The 18,476-nt window shown below is 60.3% G+C and overlaps 3 protein-coding genes across 3 annotated transcripts; 2 read left to right on the top strand and 1 right to left on the bottom strand.

The window, feature by feature from the left end:
* Nucleotides 1-56: 56 nt before the first annotated feature.
* BTBD17 (BTB domain containing 17) lies at nucleotides 57-6,503 on the bottom strand. The gene is made up of 3 exons (XM_037066409.1): nucleotides 5,779-6,503; nucleotides 3,740-4,016; nucleotides 57-1,870 (listed from the first exon to the last, which is right to left on the bottom strand). The coding sequence occupies exons 1-3, from the start codon at nucleotides 5,861-5,863 to the stop codon at nucleotides 796-798; spliced, it is 1,437 nt and encodes a 478-aa protein (XP_036922304.1). The 5' UTR covers nucleotides 5,864-6,503; the 3' UTR covers nucleotides 57-795.
* A 3,900-nt stretch (nucleotides 6,504-10,403) lies between these two features.
* Nucleotides 10,404-13,696, top strand: LOC119001169 (probable G-protein coupled receptor 142). The gene is given in 8 exon segments (XM_037066421.1): nucleotides 10,404-10,503; nucleotides 10,505-10,556; nucleotides 11,806-11,964; nucleotides 12,648-12,686; nucleotides 12,689-13,027; nucleotides 13,030-13,070; nucleotides 13,073-13,115; nucleotides 13,118-13,696. Coding segments are annotated over 8 exon segments (1,086 nt in total). The 5' UTR covers nucleotides 10,404-10,461; the 3' UTR covers nucleotides 13,489-13,696.
* On the top strand, nucleotides 13,533-15,731 carry LOC119003197 (probable G-protein coupled receptor 142). The gene is given in 2 exon segments (XM_037069433.1): nucleotides 13,533-13,944; nucleotides 13,947-15,731. Coding segments are annotated over 2 exon segments (882 nt in total). The 3' UTR covers nucleotides 14,417-15,731.
* The last annotated feature ends 2,745 nt before the right edge of the window (nucleotides 15,732-18,476 follow it).

Raw genomic sequence — 18,476 nt, 5'->3', positions numbered from 1 at the left:
GGGGAGGGGGGATCTGGTTTCCTTACTTGGCAACGGCTTCCTTTTTATCAGTAAAATCCCGTGTGGGTCTTGACCCTCGAGTTGGAAACTAGACTTAGTCTGGACCGGGGTGGCCATGACTGACTAAGATGAGTCCCAGCCCCCTTGCCTCCCCCCACACACACCCCGTCTCACTCTAGCTGGCAGCATAGCACCAACCCACAAATGCCTGGGCAAAAGGGGTGTTTCTCTAAACCCTAGGCCCCCTCCCCAGGAAAGGGGGTGCTAGCAAGGCCAGTTTCTGTCCCGGCACACCTGTCCAGGCCCCTTCCCTAATGAAGTGCAGGCTCAGAGATGGCCCAGCTCAGCCCTTTGGCCTTGAGGTGAGAAAACCCTGGGCCTGGAGCCGCCCAGGCTTCCCGGCCCTGACCACTCGGATGCCCCGTTCCATGTGAGGGTGGGGAGCCTGGGGAAAAGCTAAAGAAACACAGGGAACCCTTACATCTGTGCAACCCCCCACCTTGGGCTGATTTTCCCAGAGGTCTGGATGGGTCAATCACCCCCTTGCTTCTCCATCAGTTTATTCAACCGAAAGCATCGTCTTCAAGTCAGTTGTGAATCAGCTGCGAAACCAGGCATCTGGTCCCCCACCCCTCACCTGGCCCCGCTCAGAGGTCACCAGCACCTGGTTGGTTACGCAGAGGGCCAGGGTAGGCAGTGCCGCTTGCGTGGCGCCGCCCAATCCCTCCAGGCCGGCTATGCCTGGCCCTCTGGAATTGTCTGGGACGCCAGGTTCCCTGTCCCCGCCCCGCTTGGCTACTTGGGGGTCCGGATGAGGGTGTGGTAGACAGGTTTGACGATGAGGTGGAGATGCAGGGCGTTCTCCACCAAGTACTCGGAGTTGCGCCGCTGCAGATCGGCGTGCGCCAGGAAGTCGCCGGCCTCCTCGCTGCTCTGGTGGAAGCTGTAGGCGTGGCGGACCAGGAGACGGCCATGCTGGCGCGCCCCAACCAGCACTGTCTTCTGGAAGCTGACGCCCGCGGCGTCGCCGCCGCTGCTGGCCGGCGTGACCACGAGCCGCGGCCGGCCGTCCTCTGGGCGAGCAGCCGGCAACGCGTTGCCCGGGGCGTCGGCGTAGACCGGCCGCAGACTAACCGGCAACCAGCGCGGCGAGAAGAGCACGTTCCACGTGACGCGGCGGCCGGAGTCGTGGCCGCTGGGGCCCAGCTGCGTCTGGAAGCTGGTGCTGCGGTCGTCGCGGGCTGGGTTGTTGATGACCCACGGGGCGCCCCAGGCGGGCGCGAGGTAGTTGCGGGGCAGGAAGGCGCTGCCGTTGACGTCGAAGAATTTGGCGTAGTGCAGCGGCGACGCGGCGTGGAACTGGTAGGCCTGAAGCAGCAGGTCGGCCACCGCTTGGCCGTGGCGCGCCAGGGCGGCTGAGCGCGCCTGCAGCTGGAACAGCTGCGCCGGCGGGATCATGGGGTAGCGGATGGCGCGCAGTGCCCGCTCGGCCACGGCGGGTGGCGGCCGCGCGCGGCCCAGCCACGCCTCCAGCGCATGGAACAGCTCCAGTTCGTCCTGCAGCACCAGGTCGGAGCGGGGCAGCAGCTGCGCCAGCAGCTCGGGGCTCACGGCGCCCCACTCGGTGCTCCCAGCCACGGCCGACAGGTTCCAGGCCAGGAACTGCAGGCAGCTCTGGCGCAGGGCCTCGTCCCCGGTGCTCACTGCGTAGTGGTACCAGCCCACCGCTGGGCCCGCGCCGCCGGCCAGGTGCGCGCGCATGTAGTCGGCCACGCCCCGCTGCAGGGAGGCCACACCGTACTTGGTGGCCAACTTATGCAGGGGGATGGCCTGGGCCAGCAGCACTGCCAGTTCCCCGCAGTAGAGGTACCTGCGGAAGAGGCGCAGATAGGAGGCAGGGTCCGAGCGGGGCCGCCTCCGCACCCCCGCGCCCCGGCCTGCAGCTGTGCTTTCTGAGTCCGGAGGGGATCTAGCCTTGGGTGGAGAGCTCCGTGATCAGAGTGCAAACAGAGCACCCGGCCCTGGGGCGTCCTGTCGTTTCTTCTCTGGCTCCTTCTACTTCCCAGCCTCCCCTTTCCATGTCTGGTGAGACATACAAATAGCACGTATTTGTGGAGCACCTACTAGATGCCCAGCTCTGTGCCGGAACCAGATGGAGGTGGCTCCCAGTTCTGGGGGATGCTGGTGCTATCACCTACCTGCCTTGAGTGGGCAAGTCATTTAGCCTCACTCATCGCTGGGCCTTACCTTGAGCCTCTAAGAGAGGGGGCGTAACACCCACCCCTCGGCCATCTTGTCACAGTGGCCGAGTGGAGAGTGAAGGGACTGGGTACAAAGCAGGTGGTTGCCTGGGTTCATTCCCATTTCCCCTCCCCCTCTCCTTGCAGCCCGGGTTTTCTCACTATGCCTCTGGTCATCTGTTGTCACTCCTCACTCATTCTGTCTCCATCTGCCTCGTCCATCTGCTCACCCTCCTGCCAGCGCCCACTGGCACACACTTGAGCGGGGGGGTGGCAGCGAGGGTCAGATACAGTCCCAACACCCGTGCCTCCTGGAAGTTCAGCTTGGCAAGGTGGGAATAAAGGGTGTTCCCCGGGCTTCCTCAGAGTGAGTGTGGCCACGTGACTGAGTTCCAGCCAGTGAGAGGTCAGCAGAAGTGCAGCCCAAAATCGAGGGGAAGGAAGGTGAAGTAGAGACACCTGGGGTGAGGGGACGCTCCCTTCTGCCCTTCTGTGTTAGCCCTCTTCCTGTTGGCGTAGAACTTGGGTGTGATGGCTGGAATCCTGGCAACCGCATTGTCTAGGTCATTAAAGCAGTTACTTTCTCGGACTACAGTGTGACTGGCACCCCGCGTGCTGGGCAGTGGCAGGAGGCAGGAGGGGGCAGAGCTGGCCGACTTTTTCAGCTGCCCAACCCTGTGGTTCCAAACCTGGCTGGAGAACAAACCCCACAGAGGCTTTGAGAATTTAAAAAATGACTGCTGAACCCTGGACCGGGAGCCAAGGATCCAGGGCGGCACCCAGAATCTGTAGTTGCAAAAGCTCTCCAGGCCAGGATCGGAAACAGTTCTGGGGGCGTTTGGCAACTGACATCAAACCACTGAGCTTACAGGCGGGGCAGAAGAGAAGAGATGGAGGAGGTGGCGGCATCCTCATCCTAATGAGGCCCTGGAGGGGGACATAATGACCTCTAAGGGGGCAGGGCTTCCATGACCCTGGGAATGGAGGATCCAGGAGCTTGGGAGCTTGAGATGGGAGGAAGTGGCCCGGCCCCCAGCCCCGCCCCGCCCCTCCCCACCTGATGAACTTATCAAAGACTGCGGCACAGTCCCTGGGCTCCTGCAGCACCACCTCGCTCTGGTTCCTCAGCAGCTCCCCGAGCAGCTCGCTGTGCAGTCCTAGCAGCAGGCGGTGGGCGTGGAACANGGATCCAGGGCGGCACCCCAGAATCTGTAGTTGCAAAAGCTCTCCAGGCCAGGATCGGAAACAGTTCTGGGGGCGTTTGGCAACTGACATCAAACCACTGAGCTTACAGGCAGGGCAGGGACTCACGCTGCATTTGCAAGAAACGGGGCAGAAGAGAAGAGATGGAGGAGGTGGCGGCATCCTGATCCTAATGAGGCCCTGGAGGGGGACATAATGACCTCTAAGGGGGCAGGGCTTCCATGACCCTGGGAATGGAGGATCCTGGAGCTTGGAGGAAGTGGCCCCGCCCCCAGCCCCGCCCCGCCCCTCCCCACCTGATGAACTTATCAAAGACTGCGGCACAGTCCCTGGGCTCCTGCAGCACCACCTCGCTCTGGTTCCTCAGCAGCTCCCCGAGCAGCTCGCTGTGCAGTCCTAGCAGCAGGCGGTGGGCGTGGAACACACGGACCTCGTCGGTGCCCGCGGCCTGCACGCGCAGAACCACGTCGCTGGCGTTGCCCTGCCGCAGAAGCTCCTGCAGACGCTGCAGCAGCATCTGGGAGTGGTTGATGGGGGTGCCCCCTGCCTCGCCACCGACGTCAGCTCTCTGGGCTGCAGCAGGAGGGAACGCAGCACAGTCTGAGAAGGCACCTGGGCCAGGGGCCACCGGGAGGTGCATGTGCCCGGATATATGGGCAGGGGGCAGGTGGGCCTGGGGAGGCTGCGCGCACACCTGTTTGTGCCCACGGAGTGCGTGGGTCCCTCCGTGTGCACACAGCACATCCTGGTGGGGAAGTCGTGAACCTGACCCTGAGCGGACCCTGAGAGGATGCCCAGGGAAGGGAGGTGGATTCCTGGCAGGGGAAGAGAGATGTGCATGATCCCAGGTAGGACCAAAGGCCCGGAGCTGGTCTCCAGAATGACAGACCCCCAGGCAAGGGCTGAGGAACCCCCACTCCTGAAGAACTCTCCACCTGAGGCCTAGGACGAATCGTGTGCTAGCCACGCTCCCAGGAGCTTGGAACATGGCCAAGATGAGAACAAGCCAGGTCCTTATGCTCATAGAAGTTTGCAGTAAGCATCCAGGCAAGCACTCTGGTTTCAGGGTGTGATACCTGAGGGAGGCCATGTTGGCAGTGGGGCCCGGGCGGCTTTAGGTCCAGGAACCAGGGGTGGGCTGGCTGAGGAAGGGAGAAGGAGCCAGGGGGACGAGCGTCCAGCTGAGAGCCAGCCTCCTGGAAAGGATGGGCTTGGGGTGCTGGGTGCAAGAGAAGGTTGGGGTGCTGGAGGCTGTGAGGGAGGGGAGGGGGAGCATGAGACAGACTGCAGGCATGGAGGGGGCTACTTCCAGGCCCAGGATCGCCCTCTGGGAGAGTCCACGCTCAGTGGCTGGACTGTCGGGGACCAGAGGAAGCACAGAGGCTGAGGTCCTGCTGGAGTGGGACTCTCGCGGGACTTCTGTGTCGGGACTGGCATCCCCCTTTGAGGCTGGCCCTTCTGTCAGGTTTCCAGGGGCACCATGGGGGTCAGATGGGGACTTGCAGTCAGTGACAGAAAACACTGCCAGCAGCTCNATGAGACAGACTGCAGGCATGGAGGGGGCTACTTCCAGGCCCAGGGTCGCCCTCTGGGAGAGTCCACGCTCAGTGGCTGGACTGTCAGGGACCAGAGGAGGCTGAGGCTGTGCTTGACAGCCTCAAGCACAGAGGCTGAGGTCCTGCTGGAGTGGGACTCTCGCGGGACTTCTGTGTCGGGACTGGCATCCCCCTTTGAGGCTGGCCCTTCTGTCAGGTTTCCAGGGGCACCATGGGGGTCAGATGGGGACTTGCAGTCAGTGACAGAAAACACTGCCAGCAGCTCTCCCAAGTCGAGAGGGGTGTGAGGAGCCTCACAGGAGGAAAAGGGGGCATCCGACTGCAGCGGGTGGGCACCCAGCCCAGCCCCACCCCACCCCCAGGCCCGCAACCCGTGTGAACCACTGAGGGGAAGGCTCACCCAGGAGCAGAGCGTCTGTGCGTAATAAGGACAGAGACAGGGAGAAAAGGGGGGTGAGAGAGGAGCTGGGTTCATTCCCCAGCCCCGCCTCCCCAAGCTGTCACTTCGAAGGACCTGCATGCTGATGGCATCCCATCGGCCTCTGACTGGGGCCAACTGCCTGGGACAATGGACAATGGAAGGGTCTCCTTGTCATCGGGACCCCGGCCCGTGGGCCCACCCCTCCACCCGCCGAGGCAAGCCACCTTCCTCCTGGTCTGTGCGGACACTGGGCTCCTCCTGGCTGGCTGGACACTGCCCCTGGGACTGTGCAGCCCGGACAAAAAGGGCCTGCCCCTCCTCCCTGCCCCCGACCGCACCCCACCCACTGCCCACTCACCTGCACGAGTGGCCAGGCCCACCAAGGTCAGGATGGCCCAAAAGCTGCCCCAGGACCCAGGCTTGGTGCAGCCCAGCCTCAGCATCTTTGTGGCCCCCTCGAGCCCACTGGAGGGACAGGGAAGCCCAGACCACCCCTCTCACATCCCTCCTCCTTATATAGGACGGAGTACAAGGGGATGGTGCCCTGCTCCAGGCCGGCTGCCCTCCCCCCACCCAGCCTCTGCCTTGGATTGGTGGAAACTGGCCCCAGCTGTTGCCCAGGCAACCTCTTAAGGCAGAGAGTGGCAGCCCCAGGGGCTATTGTGCTGCTGAGGGCCCTGAGCAGGGCAGATCCGGCACCCTCCCCCACATCTCCTACCCCCAGCAGAGCTGGCCTCCTCTCCTGGGAAGTTTTAGGCTCCCCCAAGGGCAGGCGAGAGGCTCCAGGCTGACTGACTATGCTGGCCCAGAGGGTCCCCAGCCCCCTCCCCCAAGCTCCAGGCCCCGCCTCTGCACTGGGGCAGAGTAGGCGTGGTGGCATCTTGGCTGGAGAACCATGCTGAGCAGGCTGCAGAGAAGGGCCTGGGAGAGGAGAGGGCCAAGGCAGCTCAGGATCCCACCCCCCTCCCATGTCGGGGTGGGCCAGCTCCCCATTGAGAAGGACAGGGGTGTGGAATGGGGGCCTGTGGGTAACTGGGGTCACATTCATGATTTTTGTGGGGGGAATGTCCCTGTCATACTCCGGGGAGGGTGGCAGGCTGTGACCGTCACCCCTCCCCGTGGGTCAAGGTGAGCCAGGATGGCAGGGCTGGCTGGGCATAAGGCAGATGCACCCTAGCTCCTGCATCAGTGCAAGGGGATACCCCACCCGGGGCAGGGCTGGCCACCCCCTGCCCAGCCTGCCCAGCCAGCCCAGCCTGGGCTCAGCGACTGGAGGTGCTGAGGTGTGCACCTGTGTACAGATGAGTGCTCTTGTGAGGAGGGAGGAGCCTTGGGGAGTGTGGGTCGGGGGACAGGTGCTGCTGAGACCTCCCGCTTTAGGGAGTCAGTGAGGCTTGGCTCAGTCCTGATGGGAGGGGCTCCCTAGAACTGAAGGGGACGCCCCCCAGAGATCCAGCACAGTTTCTCCTGAGGCCGGGTCTAGACTGGAGATGGGCTGGACAGAGGCTGCCCTCCCTTGCTCTCTGGAGCCCAGGGACCAGCTCCATGCACTGATTTCTGCCCCCGGCTGGCACAGAGAGACCCAACAGCTCCACCCACTCTCTGGTGCCACGGACAGAGCAGGAATTGGGTCTGGCACCTGACTCGTCCGGGTTGGCAGAGATGGAGCCAACCAGCACAGTGGAAACTGCTTCCGGCTGCCCTGACCTTCATGCCTGGTTCCCCTTGTCCAGATCCACCATCCCTTGTCCGCTGGCTGCCTGCCAGCCCTTCCCGGGGGCTGCAGCATCTCCCCAGCCCAGCCCAGCCCAGCCCAGGCCAGCAGGACAGAGCCTCGGTGTGCAGGGTCTGGGCCTCTGAGGGTGTGTGATTTCCATGGGCAGTACTTCTCAGTGGGAATGTTATGGATGAGAAAGGGGGGCGATAAGAGAACCCACTACTCAGAAAATGGTGTGTTGGTGAGCATGCTTCTTCACTCCAGCGGTCTTCCTAGAAGTGTGGCCCACCGCAGTGGGGTTTTCGAAGCACCCTGGATGCTTGTCGGGTGCTCCCCCAGCAAAGACCTGCCTGCCGGGTTAGATGGATGGCACTACAAGTGTGCAAGGATTGGAGGGGCCCCACGTTACCAAGAAGACCCAGGAGGGTCCCCTCTGGCACCCCATCCCTGAGAGGCCCCACCTCCTGCTGCTTCTAACTTCTGTTAGCCCTGCACCCCCTCTTCTGATGTAGAAACTGGCTTTCCAGGAACAGGTATTCTCTGTTCTTGTTCTATAGTCTGAGGGTTGCTGGAGCATGTGCATGTGTGTGTGTATGTACAGGTGTGTAAACATGCCTCCGCGTGCATGTGTGTGTCATGTGCGAGCGTCTCGGAGCAGGAGAGAGGAAAGAGGGCATTTGCCCCGCCCGGTCCTGCAGCCAGAGGGTTTGAAACACTCCGTCTCCTTTTGCCCTGATCATCTGGAAGCTGGAGAATTCCTTGAGAGCAAGTCTAATGAGCTCACGAGCTACAACAATTCCCAGAGAGTGGGTCACTTTCTGCCCAGGACACGAGTGTGTATACCCTCAGAGACTTGGTCTCACGGCCAGGAACAGGCGGAGCCAGGACAGACTTGAATGCTGCTTTTGGACTTGACTTTTCTTCCCGCAGCCCCATGTTGCCTTTTCGGGGAAGCTAGCGCAGTAACCGCAGAGGACTCCTCTGGACTCTCTCTAGGGCTGTAAAAGCAACGGAAAATTCTTGCCAGCCTGGGGCAGGGTGGCGAGTGTCTGAACCTGCAGAGGGAGGGGCCAGAGCGGGGATCAGATGCTGGGCAACAGCGATGCCCACCTCTAGGGTGGACCCAGCCCCAGCCCTGTCTGGACCACAGCCTGCCTTGCACTCTGCCGTCTCCCCTCCTGAGCTAGTGTTTCCTGGGACACTGAGCTCAGGGAACAGGCAGTCATGGGTTCAGGGTCCAGGCCCCGTGTGCTAGGTACGGGGTCAGGGGACACCGTAATGACGTACAAGAGGGAATCCTTCGCTGAAGTCACACACACTATTGAAAGCTTCCCCAGAGGCCATGCTGTCGGCCCAGGGGCACATTCGCCTTTCTGCCTTCACACCCCCAACATGCTGTCTTTGCTCTCCCCCTGCCCCCCACACCGGAATGCCCTTCCACATCCGAGGGCTGTCCGTCTGACCCACCTCCCCCTCCTCCATGCAGCCCGAGCTCAGAGTGGCGTGGCCCTCCCTGCGCTCCCATTCTTCCTGAGTAGATTGTGGGTGGCAGGGACAAGGGACTGGCTCGGACCCAGGGACAACCCAAGTTCAATTCCATTGGCCACATACTAGCTCTGGCCCTGGCCTGGTTGCTGAGCTTCTCTGAGCCTTGGGCCCCTCTTGTGGGAAGCAGAGGTAACCAGAGTTAGCCAGTGGGGCTGCCACGAGGGATGACGAGTGTAGGGACAAAGTAGGTGCTCAGGAAATGTTGGTGGAGCCCCTGGCCCATGGCTGGCCTTTCCAACTCAACTGTAAAGGGCTCCTTGCTCACCCAGCGCCTCATGGTGCGGGGAGGTGGCGGCCTGGGGAATTATCCGTGCTTGCTGGGAACTCACTGCATTCTGGGGCTGGGGTCCTGGACACTCTCCCTGGGCATCCGGGTGGGTAGTTTCTACTCCAGTCCCACTGTGCCCCACAGGGGACCTGGCCAAAGCCAGTGGATTCTCAGAGTCTTGCAGAGTTAGGATGTGGCCACCAGGGGGCAGCAAGACTCCTGTGGTGGCAGCAGGAGTGGCCCTGGAGGTGGAGGTGGGAGCGGGGGTCAAGGTAGCTCCCGCCCCAGATGTGAAGCCAGCAGCTAGAAGCCAGGCTGCTATGTTGCCAGAGGGCGAGGGTGGGAGACGAGTCCAGACTGGGCCCAGGTCTCCGAGTCGACCCGTGCAATGCCAGGGTGCCCACTGTAGGCTGTATTGCTCACTTCCACCCCCTGCCCCCCCAAAATGGCAGGAGCCAGCCAGGCTCAGATTCACACAGTGTCTGGTGTTTGTTTGCCAGCGAGTGACACTCCTTGCCGGATGGCCCCTTTCACCAGGGCCAGGAAAACAACAGCTTGCAGGGGGCCGCTGGGTCTTGGTTTCCCAGCGTGGCTGGCAGCCGGCTGGCCTGCTCAGGCTTCTCTCCAAGGTTGTAGCTTCCCCTGCACAGGGCTTCCTGATGCCCCTCCAGGCCAGATGCCCCTCCAGGCCAGATGCCCCCAGGCAGCCTCCTCCTGGTCCCACCACCCGCCCCCAGCAGCTGCAGGGCTGACTCCTCCAAACCTGGCCCAGGAGATGTCTCTCTGGACCTGGGTGCTGCCCACGACGACCTCACCTCTCCCTCCCCAGCACTGGTTTCCCCCACCCCTCTCTGCAGACCAGCCCTTGTCTCTCTGAGGCTGGNAGCCGGCTGGCCTGCTCAGGCTTCTCTCCAAGGTGTAGCTCCCCCTGCACAGGGCTTCCTGATGCCCCTCCAGGCCAGATGCCCCTCCAGGCCAGATGCCCCCGGGCAGCCTCCTCCTGGTCCCACCACCCGCCCCCAGCAGCTGCAGGGCTGACTCCTCCAAACCTGGCCCAGGAGATGTCTCTCTGGACCTGGGTGCTGCCCACGACGACCTCACCTCTCCCTCCCCAGCACTGGTTTCCCCCACCCCTCTCTGCAGACCAGCCCTTGTCTCTCTGAGGCTGGTGGGGTCGGCTCCCCAAACCCTCCTGCCTTCCCCAAAGTCCTCCCCCAGTGCCATCCAGACTGAGCGCAGGCCAGTTCCCAGAGTGTAAACGCACAGAGGGAGTGCCAGGCACTGTCCAGAGCCAGACCCTGCCTTCTCCCAGCTGCACCCTGCCCTGCCCCTGTGCCCTGGGGATTCTGGTGTGCTCCGGGCTTGTTAACTGTACAGGCTTCCTCCCCGCAGTCTCAGCCCCACCCTTTCTTTCCTCCTCCTCCTCCTCCCTCCTCCCCACCATCCCACCTTGCCACTCAGTGCAGCTGGAAAAACCTCAGGGCTCACCATTGCTTGGAGAGCTGGCGATGCTGGGGGGGACCTGCAGGGACACCCAGGAAAAGCCACAAGGGGACCCCGAATCCAGGACCCAGGAGCATGAGGCTTGAGGGACAAGAGACAGGTAAAGTATGCAGAACCAGGCGGGAGGGGAGACTCAGGCGGAAGGACAGGCATGGAATCCAGAGGCCCTGGTTGGGGAGCTAGAAGCTGCTAATGAATGGGAGGTGGGTCTGGAGGAACTAGGTTGAGCAGGGGGCTGGGGGAGGGGACTTCAGCAGGAAATCAAAACGAGAAGGTAAAACCTAAAGACCTAAAGCGTGGGCTGAGGGGCGCATGGAAGTCACCTTTTTGTGACTTGGTTTCCCTATCTGAAAACTGGGGCTGTTCCAGCTCCAGAGGGGTGTTCTTTAGCATAGAAAAGCGGGGAACCCTGCAAGGTCTCTCCTTGAAGAGGAGCGGCTGGGGAGGAGAGTCAGGCAGGTGCTGTGGGTCACCATGGGTGGGGATCACCGGGGACCCTTATGAAACGAACAGCCCTGGCCAGGGCGGCTGAGCTGGTTGGGGCATTGTCCCTGGCCTCAGCACGTGACCCCCCCATCGGGGCACGTACAGGAAGCAGCCAATCGATGGTTTCTCTCTCTCATCAATGTTTCTGCCTCTCCCTTCCTGCTATAAAAAGGTGTCTTTGGATGAGGATAAAAAAATAAGAAAGAAAGAAAGAAAAACACAGCTGCTCAGGTCCCTCGGTGGACCCTAGGGTACAGGCGGCCTGGAGCGAGGTTCGGGAGACTGTATTTTCACAAGTGCGCCTGCCCCACCCCAGCTGTGCCCTGCCGCAGGACCCTGCTTTCCAGGCTGAGGACACGCCAGGAGCAACGTGGTGGAGAGGCCACGGAGGGCTTCTCCTCATCGTGGGGGGGTAGGGGGAAGCCACCCTGCTGAGGGGGCGGGGGCAGCTTGGCAATAGGGACTGACATTTGGCTGGGTCTGATCAGAGGTTCTGCACAAAGCAGGGGTGAATACAGACCTCAGGGTCAGGGTCAGGGTCAGGGCGGGGCTGCTGCCAGGCCAGGCTGGAAGGAGACCAAACCCTCTAACCCCACACCCGTCCGCCCTTCCTAGCTGGCCAGCCACAAGTGACCATGCTGCTTACACCCAATGGCAGAGGGCCCAGCCCGGAGTTCAGAGGTCTTTGGCCAGAGACCCCANCAATAGGGACTGACATTTGGCTGGGTCTGAGCATAGGGGCTGCACAAAGCAGGGGTGAATACAGACCTCAGGGTCAGGGTCAGGGTCAGGGCGGGGCTGCTGCCAGGCCAGGCTGGAAGGAGACCAAACCCTCTAACCCCACACCCGTCCGCCCTTCCTAGCTGGCCAGCCACAAGTGACCATGCTGCTTACACCCAATGGCAGAGGGCCCAGCCCGGAGTTCAGAGGTCTTTGGCCAGAGACCCCAGAGAAGCCCCCGTGTGTGGCCGGTGTGGTCCCCGTGATCTACTACAGCATCCTGCTGGGCCTGGGGCTGCCTGGTGAGTGGACAGCTGGGCCTGGGGTCTTGGGCTGCCCAGGAACTGGTGTCCTCCTTTGAAGGGAGCCAACCCTCACACTGACCCCTGAGACTCAGAATTATAGGCCCCAGAGACCCCCAGGCTCCCCTTGCCTTTATGGGGGTGGTCTGGGTTCCCGAGGAACAAAGCAGAGTGGGAGTATAAGTGAGGGGCCAGAACTTGGGGTACAGAAGCTACACCCAAGGTTTCAGCAGAGCAGAGAGTCCCCCTCCTACCCCCATCAGTGGGCACTCTCCTGGGGTGACTGAGTTCACGCAGGACTGCCCTCCGCTCAGGCAAGAGCACCCCGTCTCGTCCACTGCTTTTGGACAGTAGGGCTGGGGCTGGGGTATGGACGCCGGGATGGACAGGTGGTCCAGGCCTCGGGGAAGCACCCTTCCCTGCCTGTCACCTGGGAAACCTGTGTGTTAGGCAGAGGCCTGGCCCAGGTGAAGTCAGTGGCCATCAGGACAGAGTGTGGACGGACAGGGCAGGGCTGATCTAGTTAGTCTTCCTGCAAAATGAGTTTTAAGAAGAGTCTGGAAAGAGGCAAAGGAGCCAGAACCAGCAGGTGGGGAGGCACAGGGGTGACACCTTGGGAGGTGAGGTCGGAACGGCCCTCCTAACCCTCGATCTCTCCCCTCTGGGGCCCTGGCTGCCCTCAATCAACTTCCTGACCGCGGTGGCCCTGGCCCGCCTTGCCCCCCTTACTACCTCCTGGCACTCACGGCCTCGGATATCGTCACCCAGGTGGTCATCCTGTTCGTGGGCTTCCTCCTGCAGGGCGCTGTGCTGGCCCGAGAGGTGCCCCAGGTGGCCATGCGCACGGCTAATGTCCTGGAGTTTGCCTCGAACCACGCCTCAGTCTGGATTGCTGTCCTGCTCATGGTTGACCGGTACCGGGCCCTGTGCCATCCCCTGCACCATTGGGCGGCAGCTTCCCCGGGCTGGACCCACCAGGACATCACCGGGGTCCTTGGCACTGCCCTGCTGACTGGCATCCCCTTCTACTGGTGGCTGGACGTGTGGAGGGACGTGGGCCCTCCCGGCCCCTGGACAAGGTCCTCGAGTGGGCTCATTGCCTCACCACCTCACCGTCTATTTCATCCCCTGTGGCGTCTTCCTGGTTACCAACGTGGGAGGAGGGGCCGGAGCGGGCTGCCGCCACGGGTGGGTAAGAGCACGGCCATCCTGCTGGGCCTCACCACGCTCTTCACCTTCCTGTGGGCACCCCGGATCTCCGTCATGCTCTACCACCTGTACATGGCCCCTGTCTACCGCGACTGGAGGGTCCACCTGGCCTTGGATGTGGCCAACATGGTGGCCATGCTCAACACAGTGGTCGACTTTGGGCTCTATTGCTCTGTCAGCAAGACTTTCCGGGCCACCGTCCGAGGGGTCATCCACGATGCCCACCTGCCCTGCGTGGTGCGGTCACAGCCAAGGGGCCAAGGCGTGGAGCCTGTGCTGCAGCCCCCAGGGATCCCCAAAGGGGCAGAATTGTAGGGGGGGCCCAGCCAGCGAGCTGGGGGCGGCCCGAGGCCAGGCGTATGGGGCCTTGGTGGTCATGCCTAGAAAACTTAAACAACACCCTACTTTGCAAATATGAAGGCAGAGGGAGCCCTCCTTTCGGGGGGCTCCTCCTTCCTTTGGGGGCAGCCCCCCAGATAGAGGGAGGACAGTTTACTGAACTGTTACACTGGCTTCACAGAGATTCCTGTTTCCTGGGACAAANCCATCGCACAGCTAATGTCCTGGAGTTTGCCTCGAACCACGCCTCAGTCTGGATTGCTGTCCTGCTCACGGTTGACCGGTACCGGGCCCTGTGCCACCCCCTGCACCATCGGGTGGCAGCTTCCCCAGGCTGGACCCACCAGGACATCACCAGGGTCCTTGGCACTGCCCTGCTGACTGGCATCCCCTTCTACTGGTGGCTGGACGTGTGGAGGGACGCGGACCCTCCCGGCCCCTGGACAAGGTCCTCGAGTGGGCTCACTGCCTCACCGTCTATTTCATCCCCTGTGGCGTCTTCCTGGTTACCAACGTGGCCGTCGTCTGCCGGCTGTGGAGGAGGGGCCGGAGCGGGCTGCCGCCGCGGGTGGGTAAGAGCACAGCCATCCTGCTGGGCCTCACCACGCTCTTCACCCTCCTGTGGGCACCCCGGATCTCCGTCATGCTCTACCACCTGTACATGGCCCCTGTCTACCGCGACTGGAGGGTCCACCTGGCCTTGGACGTGGCCAACATGGTGGCCATGCTCAACACAGTGGTCAACTTTGGGCTCTATTGCTCTGTCAGCAAGACTTTCCGGGCCACCGTCCGAGGGGTCATCCACGATGCCCACCTGCCCTGCGTGGTGCGGTCACAGCCAAGGGGCCAAGGCGTGGAGCCTGTGCTGCAGCCCCCAGGGATCCCCAAAGGGGCAGAATTGTAGGGGGGGCCCAGCCAGCGAGCTGGGGGCGGCCCGAGGCCAGGCGTATGGGGCCTTGGTGGTCATGCCTAGAAAACTTAAACAACACCCTACTTTGCAAATATGAAGGCAGAGGGAGCCCTCCTTTCGGGGGGCTCCTCCTTCCTTTGGGGGCAGCCCCCCAGATAGAGGGAGGACAGTTTACTGAACTGTTACACTGGCTTCACAGAGATTCCTGTTTCCTGGGACAAAGCTAATCATGTCGGCTGCTGTGGGCATTCCTTTGTGAGGGACATGTCACCTGGCACATTTGAAGGCCGGATTCATGCTGGTTGAATGAGTGAGTGAGTGAGTGAATGAAAGAGAAGGTGGTTGGATGGACGGACGGACGGATGGACCGATGACTGTGACTTGTTTCCAGCCCACCCCCTTTCTTGGGGCCCACCTCTCGTTCCCTAAATGGGCCGCTTCCCTGGCTTCCAGGGGCCAGTGTGGAAAGAGGTGTGTCCCGGATTCCTGGGCTGGGGGCACCGCATGCGTGGGCCAGGCACCGGGAGGGGCTGCTCGGGACGGGGGTGGTCCTGAAGCAGACACCCAGGAGACATGGCTCCCTGGGCTCCCGTTACTCTGGTCTGATGACACTGACCTTCCTGCCCTGGAGCCAGAACCCGCTGGGGGGTCTGCCTGGTTCCTGGGGCCTCAGGTTTCATTGTTGCCATGACCACCCAGAGAGGAAATGCCCTCTCAGTGCAGGGGGGCAGGGAAGGGCAGGCGGGAAGGGAGGACGTGGCCCCACCCTCCGAGCCCACTCCACTCAGGGAAAGGCCCCTTCTCCACCACCCACCCCAGGGAGGAAGGAGGGGGCTCTGCTGACCTGAGACGGACCCTGAGGGGCCCCATCTGGCCCCTGCCAGCCTCTCCAGGGCCCCTGTCTCCTGGAGTGGCAGCAGGGAGAGACCAGCAGATGGGCCACCCACCTGCTCCAGGCACGTAGTAAACACATTAGCGGCAGGCTGAGCTGACTTTTCCCCTGAGCAGGAGGTTCGGGCTGGGCCCCCACCCCCACCCAGCTTCGAATGGGGTTACGTAAGTGAAAGAGCCAGATGTATGCGGGGCATACAGTCAGTGCACAATAAATGCTCAGCTTTTCCCCCTTTGCGTCTCCCTTTCTGCCCAGAGCAGGGCAGAAAAGACTCAGCCATTTCCAGACGGGGAAAAGGCAGGTTCCCAACCCTTTATCTACAATTCTAACCTCCAAAAAAGCTCAGAAGACCTCCTGAGTCCGCCACTAACACACTTAGTGGCAAAGCCGGACCTGCACGGATGGGAGGCGGCGCTGCCTGGGCTCGACCCTGTGGTTACAGGCTGCAGCCCCGCACCCACTGGAACCGAGACCTAACCCCTAACTGGGCCGCACGTGACTTCGTTCCGAAACATCCCGAATTCCAAGATGCGTCGGGTCCCAGGAACTCAGAGGAAGGAGTGAGGACATGTAAGTCCCATCCTTCCTGCCGCCACATGGTCTCAATCGACCCTGAGTGGATTGGGGGCTCTGGGGTCCCCCGCTGGCAGAGCTGATGCACCAGGGCTTCATTCCTTGCTTAAGGAGGAGGGGGTGCAGGTGCCGGCACCCCCAAGGGTGAAGGATGCCACCCCACCCCGCATCTTGCCCCAGGGTCCAAGGCCATGCATCAGAAGGGGGCTCTGGGAAGAAAGGTGCCTTTTGGGTACGGAACCAAGTGAAGCACAGCTCGCGAGGGGCCTTCCTCCTCGTGCAAAATCTACGGGAGCCTGAGGAGAGATGCCCCAAACCAGGGGGGCCCTTGTCATGGAAGGCAGCTGTGGACGGGGGGCAGTGGCCAGATGCCACTTTCTACTGGCTGGTGAGCTGTCCTCAAGCAGACACTCACTCACTCATCCTTGACACGAGTGAAACCAGAAAAAAAAACAGGTGGGAAGGCTCTACAGACCGAGGAAACGGATGCGGAGGGAGGTCAGGCGACGCGCGCATGGCCCTGAGCCGTCGAGAGCAACGCAGACGCAAACCCGAGTCCGCTGGCTCAGGGTCCATCGCATCCACCCCCTCCCAGGGGCAGACGTCTGGAGCAAGGGCAGCTGCAGGGGCACTTGGCATCACGTCGATTTTCAGTCTTGGACTTAATCAGATTTGGGAACCGATAACACATTTTCCTAATTAAGTTGCATTAGGTAGCAGTCTCTTTTTAATACTTTGGTAACCTGTCATGAAATGAAGAGAGCATCGCTTTGATAGGCATGTCATTGAAAAGTATTATCAACACTGCTCTTGCCCTGGCCAGGTAGCTCAGTTAGTCAGAGCATCATCCAGATACACCAAAGTGGCAGGTTCAATCCCCAGGTGGGGCACGTACAGGAAGCAGCCGATGGATACGTGGATGGGTGGAACGAGTAGATGTCTCTCTCTCTCTGTAAAATAAGTAAACAAGTAAAAAATTGAAAAATTACATTAAAGGCTGCTCTTGTTTCTCTTACGTGTTTTTATCATTAAACTCCCCCTGGCTTCTAGAGAGGGAGACCGCACTGCCGTGGGGTACCCTTCCCTACTCAGCCCCATCTGCTGCACTATCTGGGCTTCCCGGACGCCTGGACAGAGTCCTGTTTCTTCCTCACAGTTCTCCACTGCTGTCCAGTCCGTCGGGGGTGGGTCTCCTGTTCTAGCATCGACTCCCTGGTACTATTTGAGAGCAGTTATTTTTCAAGCATCTTTCATGTCTTCCCAAGTCTATATGTGATTTTTGCTGGTTCGGAAGTTGGCTGAAAAGTTGGTTTCTGAGCTCGCTGTCTGTGTATATTGGTTTCCTGGGGCCGCCGTAACAAAACACCCCGGTCCAGGTGGTTAACACAGCAGACACGGATTTTCTCACAATTCCGGAGGCTGGAAGCCCAAGGTCAAGGTGTCAGCAGGTTTGGTTTCTTCTGAGTCCTCTCTCCTTGGATTGCAGGGGGCTATCTTCTCCCCATGTCCTCACACGGCCCCTCCTCTGTGTGGGCACGTCCCTGATGTGTCTCTGTGTGTCCCAATCTCTTCTTATAAAGGCACCAGTCGGATGGGGTCCGTGCCCACTCTACCGGCCTCATTTTAACTTAATTACCTCTTTAAATTCACATTCTCAGGTACTGGGAGTTAGGGAGTCAACTTATGAATTTAGGGTGGACAGAATCAGCCCATAACACTGATTGCTTTAAAGAGAAATGTTTGTCTGGGTATCCAGTTTTTTGATGAAAGTAACTTTTAGCTTTATTTTTAATTATATTTTATTGATTATGCTATTACAGTTGTCCCAATTTTTCCCCCTTTGCCTCCCTCCACCCAGCACCCACTCCCACCCCCTCAGGCAGTCCCCATGCCATTGTCCATGTCCATGGGTCATAGGTGTAGGGTGGTTGGCTGCTCTACTCCCTATACTGTACTCTACATCCCCATGGCTATTTCTACTTCTTAATCCCCTCTCCTCTTCACCCATTCCCCCACACCCGCTTCCATCTGGCAACCATCAAAATGCTCACTGTATCCATGATTCTGTCTCTGTTCTTGTTTGCTTAGTTCATTTTTTAGATTCAGTTGTTGATAGATATGTATTTATTAGCATTTTATTGTTCATAGTTTTGATCTTATTTTTCTTAAGTAAGTCCCTTTAACATTTCATATAATAATGGTTTTGTGATGATGAACTCCTTTAGTTTTTTCTTATCTGGGAAGCTCTTTATCTGCCCTTTGATTCTAAATGATAGCTTTGCTGGGTAGAGCAATCATGGTTGTGAGTCTCTGTTTTCATGACTTTGAATGTTTCTTGCCAGTCCCTTTTTGCCTGCAAAGTTTCTTATGAGAAATCAGCTGACAGTCTTATGGGAACTCCCCTGTAGGCAACTAACTGCTTTTCTCTTGCTGCTTTTAAGATTCTCTCTTGGTCGTTAACCTTTGGCATTTAAATTATGCTGTGTCTTGGAGTGGGCCTCTTGGCATCCATCTTGTTTGGGACTCTGTGCGTCCTGGTCTTGCAGGCTGTCTCTTTTACCAAGTGAGGGAAGTTTTCTTTCACCATTT

The sequence above is a fragment of the Sturnira hondurensis genome, unplaced genomic scaffold, assembly GCF_014824575.4.
Source record: "Sturnira hondurensis isolate 20B ecotype Veracruz unplaced genomic scaffold, ASM1482457v3 Scaffold0001221, whole genome shotgun sequence".
In the NCBI taxonomy this organism is placed as follows: Eukaryota; Metazoa; Chordata; class Mammalia; order Chiroptera; family Phyllostomidae; genus Sturnira; species Sturnira hondurensis.
This window is presented reverse-complemented; position numbering and strand designations above follow the sequence as displayed.